We start from the raw sequence: 9,128 nt of genomic DNA, 5'->3' as shown, positions 1-9,128 counted from the left end.
AAAAAAAAAAAAAAAAAAGACTTTTGATAAGATTTTAGTATAAAGAAGTTTATTCAACATTATGCCAAATGGTTAGTGAATAGAACATCATATAAAATTAAAGTTAAATAAACTGATGCTTATGATGTATGTATGATTTGTAAAGCAATGCAACTAAGTGAAAAGTTTTTGTAAATAAATATATTTTTTGACAAATTTAGCATACATGTTTCATTAAAATTTTAAATGAGAATACAGAACAATTACGAGAACTTGTACTACCTACTTTTCTAAAAAAAAATAAAGTTTTATCTATTGCAGTTTTGATTTTTTTTTGTTGAAGATGAAATCTATGTTTTGGATACTTACGAACGCATCCACTCCGGCTGTTGGGATCACCTGTGAAACCTTCTTTACATTTACATTGTCCTTTGTGATTTATGGCAATACACTCAGAATTTGGTGTGCAGGTAAAATCCAAACAGATCTCTATTAAATTCAAAAATTAAATATTGTTAGCATGTGAAAGTAAATAAAATCTAACCTGATATGACTAATATCCAAAGGAATTGATGAAAATGAATATAAAAATGTACAATATTTTAACTTAACCAGAAAAGAATAATATTATGGTTTACTTACAGATTTTTTTAATTAAAAGCATCACTTATTTTGTTGAGAACTATATTGAGAGCTAAAAGTACTAAGACAATGTTACACATACTTCAGAAATGCAATAGCTTACTTTTTAAATTAATTAAAAAAAAAAGAAGTTGCAATTGTTTTTAAAGATAAAAAAAGGAAATAATTGTGCTCTTGTATGTATGATTTCAATCAAATTTTAAGGTAGTCACAAAAATTAATTAGTGCGTGGTGAATAAATTGAGTTATTTCATATGGGTTTTATTAAATGTGATACACTGCTTAATGAGCTCTTTGCATTGTAGAGTCAATGTCAGTAATAACTTGGCTCTTCAATGTATGTTATGTTTTGAGCTTACTTTACAAAGCTTATCTATATGATAAACGAAAAATTATTATAAGATATACTGTGTTTTTCTCTTTAGTGAAGAAAATTTAAGGCACTTTTTGGATAGTTTCCTAAATAATTCACATAAAAAACAATAATAAAAAAAAGACATATTGTGCACAGAAAGAAAAAACGTTCCGGGTGGAAACTATAAAAATTCAAACTAGAAAAACAAAGCTATTTATAGGTATATATATTTTTACATACCAGCACACTTCAGTGTTCCCAGGTTATTAGGCTTACAGGTTTGAAATGTTGGACATTGAATATCTTCTTTACACTGATCTGGTTCTTTAGCTGAAAAACAGAGAAAAGAAAATATGTCATTAAAAGTTCAAAATTATTAAAATCCAGAATGCATATTGATATTAAATACCATAATGGATGTATATGCTTACAACTTGCACAAAATGTTATTGTAAAGTCTGCTTTATCTAATGATACCTTGTGTGAGACAAACAGTTAAATAGTATCTCATGAACAGATTACTCTGAAGAAATGTAAAAACCTGTTAATAAATGTATGTACAAACAATTATAGTGTAAAGTACTAGTAATATAATAAAAAAATAATTATCCAGTACTATTCTAAAAATTATAATCATAGAATATTTAGCACTGTCATAGCCCATAAATGATAAAAAAACACTTACAAATACAAGCAAGGAAATTGGTGGGATCTTTCACAAAGCCAGGCTTACACTGACATCGATGGACATGATCAATCACTACACATTCACTATTAGTCCCACAAGATGAGAATCGACATGCATCTATATGAGAAGACACATTTAATTTGTTTGATTAAAAAAATGGATCTATAACAAACCACATATTAAATTTTTCAGTACTTAACTCTGCATTAGTCTTCTGTAAAAATTTTCCATGGCCACTCTTCCAGGGGCCGAGCGGACTACCAATCATAAATAATTAAATTAAAAATATATAAATAAGAATAAACTATTATTTTGGAAACAAGAAACAATAAAACTCTAAATCGCTTTATTAACCATTAAATGAATATTGAATTTTACATCTTTTTTTTTTCCACCTAAACTAAGTGTAACAATTTAACAAACACTAAAGCTACTGAGAACAACAAACATGTACATGCTTCCATCTGTTGATGCCAATGTTTACAAAATATTTGGGATTTGTGAAGACTAATGCAGGGTTAAAAAATAAATAAATGTGCTATATTTATTTCTGTCTTAAAAATAAAGATTCTGTATTATACATATAATATACACCAAATGTAGAAGTATATAACCTTGAATTTCATTTTCTATACAAGAGAAGGAAACACACTGTTTGATATAATTTACTCTAATATAGAAAAAGAAAACAATGATCAGAATAATTTCTATATTACTCAATATGTATTCAAAGTAACCATTTTAATTAATTAATTTTTTAGCACTAGTTACCACAATAACATACATAAAGGACATCAAAATTATCTATAACTGAGCCCATGATGCAGCATACAGTTTAACAAACTAAACTATATACATGAATATAATCCCAAATACACTGATATGATAAAATTATGTTGAGTTATGCATCCAAGAATGCTATTGTTTACTTATAAAATAACATTTAAATTATCTTGTAAAGTGTATCTGAGTTTGAAAACTAATGAGATATTTGGAAGACTTTCTACCTTCATTACAAGTGAATATTTATTATAGATATTTTTACATATTTTTTGGACAAGAACATATAGTATATCTCTAAGTTCCTACATACACAGTGTTCTATATTATTGAAGTTGATCATACTTGCACCAAAATAAGCTCAATTTGAAATGTTATAGAGAAATAACTTACACACGAAGACATGTTAATCTTAGTCTTTTGTTTACATACATTTATATCTATATTTAATTTAGTAATCACCACAAAAAAATTTTCTTCACACGTAAATTTAAAAGCTTACCAACACATTTCTTAATCCCACTGTTATCTGGTTTACATAAATCTTGAGAACTTGCACAATCTGTGTCCTGTTTACATTCATCTTTGATGGGTGCTGTGGACAGATTAGGTTCATTAGTGTAATTTTAAGTAATAAATTTGTAATCATGAGTTATCAAAATGTGTAAAAATACAAGCTAGTACATATAACTACTAGAAAATAATGTCCCCCCCAAAAAAGTTAATTATTAAAACAAGCTAGAAAAATGAGAATGAAAAGTATAGACTATTTATTACAGATTAAACAAATTTCGAACTGTTTTTATAAACTCTTAAAATATTTTGAATATATAAAGACAAAGGTTAGCTCAACTTACGTTTACATCCATTCACAAGATTATATGGATCTCCCTCATGATCTGGTTCACATTCACAGATGATTTCAGTGTTTCTAGGTTTGCACAAGGCATTGGGGCCACAAGAGACAAATTTGCAAGCATCTGATAACATAAGACAAAAGTAACAAAACCATGAATGTAAGTCAAGCATACAGACAATAGCTCAAGTACACACAACATTTTATTAAAGTGATATGACACTTGTTTACAAAAGGAAGAAACCAAATATTTAATCAAGCCAACACTGTGGTACGAGTTTTGTTGCAGTCCAATGAATTCAAAAAAATAATACATAAATATCACAAGCATTGAGATTTTATAAAACCTTAAACTGAAATATTAAGAACATAAATTAATAGCAAGTACTATATCTAAAAACCTGCTCTTAAGGGTTATGAAAATAAAGTAAAATGAAGATATCATATCAACTGTAAAACATTAACCATTAAAAACAAACTCTATAATAACTCATGATTATTCTGACACACAGAATATTCTGAAAATGTCTATTGTTATAATGACTGGAATGCTAATGTGAAATATGGTAAAATAGTTTTCTTTACACCAATTCTATGTTATTCCCTTTTCCCACTTTTTTTAATACTATTTCAAGTTCTTTTCACTAGTATACTTCAACCAGATTTTATAATTCAATCATTAAGACAGTTGAACCGGGGTGTGTAAACAATGTGTCCCAAACATGCTTACCAATACAATCCAAAATGCCATTTTCATTCAGTCGACATACATGATCCTCGATACAGTCAGAATCGTTTTCACATATGTTAGGAATAGCTTAAAGAAAAGAAGTATTTTATTCAATGTTTATAATTATGTGAAAAACTGTGTCACAAATAAGCACTGTTATACATGAAAAAAAAAATTAACACACTTTTAAAATTATTTCAAATTTCACCACCTTTTTCTTTTTTCTTGTATTAAGGAAAGTCACAATACTCCATTTTTAACTATATACAGAATACAGAGAATTATAAAAAAATTTTCAAAACTATTTGACACTTACTTGGTTCTTGTAAGCTGTTGTAAAAAGTTTTTTTTTGTAAATGCTATTCTTAAAGTATTTATTGGTATATAAAGAATAATGAAAATAATTATATATTTAAAGTGTAATAAGCTCATAGACAAACTAGACTTATTTAGCTAGACTCAGTCAAAAAATAAAATTAATGAAATCAACTTACTCTGACAGCCATTATCAGAGTCATTAGGATTTCCAGTGGTACCCTCAGGACAAATGCACAAAGGTTGATGGTTCTCAGCTTGACATACAGCTGAAGCTCCACACTCAGCATATACGCAGACCACTATGAACCATAAACAATAATCTCTCAGTGTCATTTACATTTCTTAATTTATTTAAATAAAAAAGTCCTTTTGTCATATACTTCATTGGAATATTTATAAAGAGAATATAAATGCTTTTCAAGAAATGACTGCAACTTAAATCATTAATATAGTTTTCTTTCTGGAAATACAAAATAAGATATACAATTCTATCGATAAAATTACTTTTCTCTCAAATAAAAATTTTTTATATTGTTAATATACCAAGAAAGTAGGTGGGAAATAAACTAGTTTCTGTGTTCAGTTTAAGATTTTGTAGGAATTTGAATTTATTTCTGAACATTTATATGGTGATTGAAATATATGTGGATAAAGATTAACTTACAAACACATTTTCTAACTTTATCTGAGTCTACACGACACACTTTATCAGAATCACAGTCTTCATCATCATCACACTGATGGGGCACTAGAGGAAACACAATAATTTTTAAAAATTAATTCTTGGCTTATTCACAGGCAGTACCTATAAATAACAGTACACATTTTAAGGTTTATGAAAAATAATATTTCAAGAAAAATGTTACATAAATTTTCTTTAAACTGAGACTTCAACCATAATTATTTTCACATCTAACATTAACAATGATTTGGATATATACTGTATTCTGTCTCAAAAAGATTCTGCTTTAGTAATTGTGTATGTGTGTGTATCTTTTATTGTTTTGGATTTCATGGTTTTAATTAAGCAAAAACCTGACAACTTTTGAAATGAGCTATTTTTTACATATAGTTGAGATTCCTGGTTAAACATGGATAATGATGACTAGTATTGTGAACTTCATTTTGTATTTAAATTATTATGGTATTGGCTATGTATGTTAGATAACAGCTCACAATTTATATGGATTATGTCACATGAGAACATATTTCTTTTTTGGAGTAGTTACAATGAAATTGATATTTATAGGTATATGAAATGGAAAAGGCACTGCTAACCTCATAGAAGTAGTAGCAAAGTTTCAATAAACTTCATTCAATACTTAGAAAAAATTATTTTTAAGTTTCCCTGGAGATCTGATTAAATGACAAAATATGTAAAATTTTGTATTTGAGCTATCTCAAAGGGCTAAACAAATCTAGCATTTATATTCTTTTGGCATGACATAAATGACAAAATGTGTTAACATACATAGAACACAATATTATAGTGCATGACCCCAAATGGTAAGTTTAGAAATGTTAACCTTATGGTATGATTTTCAAAAGCAAGCATTTATCACTCAAAATTTTATATTTTCTTATAAGAAACTATCTTATAAAAACCATCAAAAAGTATAAAATTTTATAGCATAGGTGAAATTCAATCACTCATATTCATTCTCCAAAATAACCTGTCTTCAACTTAACTGTTGAAAGAGAAACTACATTTTCATGTACTCAGAAAATTTGTTCTGAGTCAATGTCTCACAACAACAAAGTACATTCTCACATGTATCAATTTTCAAAAGGTACAATTACTTATTCTTTTCTAGAAGTATATACATTCTTGATGTGACTAACATAAAAGCCCTGTGTAAAGTACCAGAGGACACTATATGAACAAATGTACATAAAGGAGCTAATATTTTTTTGCAAATCTGACCCAAACAACCCAGTATGTATTTTTAAGTAACCTATATAAATAATAATAATAACATATATAACTGCATGTAAATTTGTATTAAAAAATCTTAATATACTAAAAGGCATATACTTCACTCATTTTTATAAAATGTTATTGTATTTGTGATTCAAATTCTGATCTCATACTTAATGCTAAGACACAGAAACACATGCTTTGTTCTACCCACCTATACAGCCATGAGTATGGTTGTTAGGATCACCAATAAAACCCTTGATGCATGTACAAACATGCTTATGGTCTGTAGAGACACACTGAGCATTTGGTCCACACACAATTTCTGCACAGGCATCTAAAAATATTTCATCAAACTAAATAAGATAAAAGTATTTTAATGGCTAATAATACTGTAGTCATATTATATTTTTGATTAAACAGTCATGAATTTTCACTGTTTAACTTCTGTAGTAAAGAAGAAAAAGATATTTCATTATACCATATATAAAAAAAGTAGGATATGAATAGTGAAATCTACTATACTTTTCCAAATACACTTACCATAACAGTCTCGAATACCATTACTTGATGGCTGACATATAGCATTAGGAGGACAGGCATCATTACTGTCACAGATATGTGGTGGAATAGCTGCAAAACACAGCAATATTGAAAAAATTAGAAATATTCCAAAGTTAAAAATTTTCAAAGTAAAAAGTCAGCTATGCAGTTCTTAAGTTTGAATTATTTATTACAATTCAAGTTCAAAGTATTTAAAATATATAATTTAAAAAAAAACTTTGTAAAAAAACAAGTCTAATTGACACAGATAAAACTCTTGTTAACTTCAGTCCTAGACTCATATCAAGCTCAGTTTATTCTTAACCCCAGAATGCCAGAGTGGTTAGTTTAGCATACAGGCTTAATTTGTATGGGGTCATAGTGACCTCACTCTGGCATTCTAGAGTTAAGGGCACAATAGAAAAACTCATCTAAGGCCATAGATTATGTCCACAGAACTTTTCAAATTATATTTTTTTGAAAACTCATTGTTTATACATGGCTAAATCTCACAAGAAATGTTTTTATTGCTGTTTTTTTTGTAAAGGACTAAACAAATGGAAATAATATTTTTGCTATGACAGAAGACAACATTAATAAAACCTGTACAGTTAATTCAAAAAGCTTGTTTGATAGTTTTTATTAGCTGAATATGCATTGAGAAGCCTACAATACTTGCTGGGATAAAACAGATCAGAATATAAATACTGATCAAACCATACACATGTTACTTCAAAAAAGTTAACCATATTCTTCAAATTATAATTTTCTGCATATGTTCATCCTAGGCTACCATTTAGTAATAGTGTAAATACTAATAAAACCACACATAAAATAGCTATAGTATTTTTAGGTCAAACTGATTTCTCTCACGAGTGAGAAAATAGATCCATAGGAAATAGAGAGACTAGATACAATGAATAATCTTTATTTAAAGCATAAACAGTGTGTGTGTACTTGCTTTGGATGCTGGCTTTTACTGGATCTAAGCTATTCTCTTTCTCTCTCTAAACTGTACTGATGATATCTTCTACAAGACTGACTAAATGTAACGTTACTTAGATAACTCAGTGGCTATTCTCTCTCTCTAAACTGCACTTATGATAACTTCTACAAGACTGATTAAACCAAACATTATTTAGATAACTCAGTAGCTATTCTCTCTCTCTAAACTGCACTGATGATAACTTCTACCAGACTGAATCTAATGTTACTTAGATAACTGAGTGGCTGTTCTCTCTCTCCAAACTGCACTGCTGATAACTTCTACCAGACTGACTAATCCTAACATTACTTAGATACTCAGTAATGTTACTTACCCAGAGTGATTTGCACTACACATTCTGATCATTCCAATTCAAAGTTAAGGGAGATTTTAACCTCAAGACATTATTTGATATACCATTTGATGATACTGCTGTCTACATTAATGCTCACACTATAGCTTCATAGTTAAACATCCTTGAGCATATCTAGTGTTATCTTAATAGAATGATAAAGAATAAAGGTAGCTAGAGTGAAAGCAACTTAACAAGTTTCAAAAAACTATATAAAAATAAGAAGATAGAAAATGCTTGTTATGCTTATATCCAATATAGTTCAATACTTCTACTACATTAAGCAAATGTTAAATTAATACGTGTGTTTACCCTAGGTTACCATTTAGTAATCAAACTTACGTGTGCAGCCAATATTTAATTTGTATGGATCCCCAGTATAGCCATTTTCACATGTGCACTGTGCCCTGTGTCTAACTGCTGCACACACAGTGTTGGGACCACAGGGTGTTCCCAAACAGGCAGCTGAAATAACAAACCAACATAAAAAGTTATTTATCAACCTTAAAGCTAAAAACCAATACATATTCGAAAATTAGTTATAATTTTAACAATACTGAAAGGGATATAAATTAAAACATCAATTACTTTGATTATACACAAAGTTTTCTCCAACTAATGTAATTAAATGCACAGAATAAGTATATTATACTATGGAATGCTTACAGTCACTGATGGTCTGTAATAAAGATGAAAAAAACTGAGCAGAAAAAATATTTAGTAAAATTATTCATTCATAGATTATCTTCATTTTAAATATTTAATAAAAAGTTTAACTTTTTCAGCAAAGCTCTTCTAGTTAAAAACAAAAGATTTTAACACCAGTAACATGAAACATTAACATAGAAGAAAAATATAAATAACCTTAATGTCAGAGTGGAATCATCTGAAAATAAACAAATATTATAAAGATATTTAAATAATCATGTGGTAGAAAGAAGGAATTTTATTAAACTGAGGTAGGTAGATTATGATTAAGATT

At 28.1% G+C, this 9,128-nt stretch overlaps 1 protein-coding gene across 1 annotated transcript in view; it reads right to left on the bottom strand.

Annotated features, from left to right (window-relative positions):
- The window catches only part of LOC111085801 (fibropellin-1-like), a 73,230-nt gene that overhangs the window by 1,387 nt on the left and 62,715 nt on the right, over positions 1-9,128 (bottom strand). Inside the window, exons 34-44 of the mRNA XM_022386047.1 lie at positions 8,489-8,611; positions 6,810-6,899; positions 6,481-6,603; positions 5,013-5,096; positions 4,525-4,647; positions 4,031-4,117; positions 3,302-3,424; positions 2,947-3,039; positions 1,662-1,781; positions 1,217-1,306; positions 349-468 (exon numbers count right to left, since the gene is read on the bottom strand). Coding sequence (XP_022241755.1) covers positions 349-468; positions 1,217-1,306; positions 1,662-1,781; positions 2,947-3,039; positions 3,302-3,424; positions 4,031-4,117; positions 4,525-4,647; positions 5,013-5,096; positions 6,481-6,603; positions 6,810-6,899; positions 8,489-8,611 — 1,176 coding nt within the window. The remainder of the gene's footprint in view (positions 1-348; positions 469-1,216; positions 1,307-1,661; positions 1,782-2,946; positions 3,040-3,301; positions 3,425-4,030; positions 4,118-4,524; positions 4,648-5,012; positions 5,097-6,480; positions 6,604-6,809; positions 6,900-8,488; positions 8,612-9,128) is intronic.

Source organism: Limulus polyphemus, unplaced genomic scaffold, assembly GCF_000517525.1.
Source record: "Limulus polyphemus unplaced genomic scaffold, Limulus_polyphemus-2.1.2 Scaffold624, whole genome shotgun sequence".
Taxonomy (NCBI): Eukaryota; Metazoa; Arthropoda; class Merostomata; order Xiphosura; family Limulidae; genus Limulus; species Limulus polyphemus.
The sequence above is the reverse complement of the archived record's forward strand: the minus strand, read 5'-3'. Positions and strand labels throughout refer to the sequence as shown.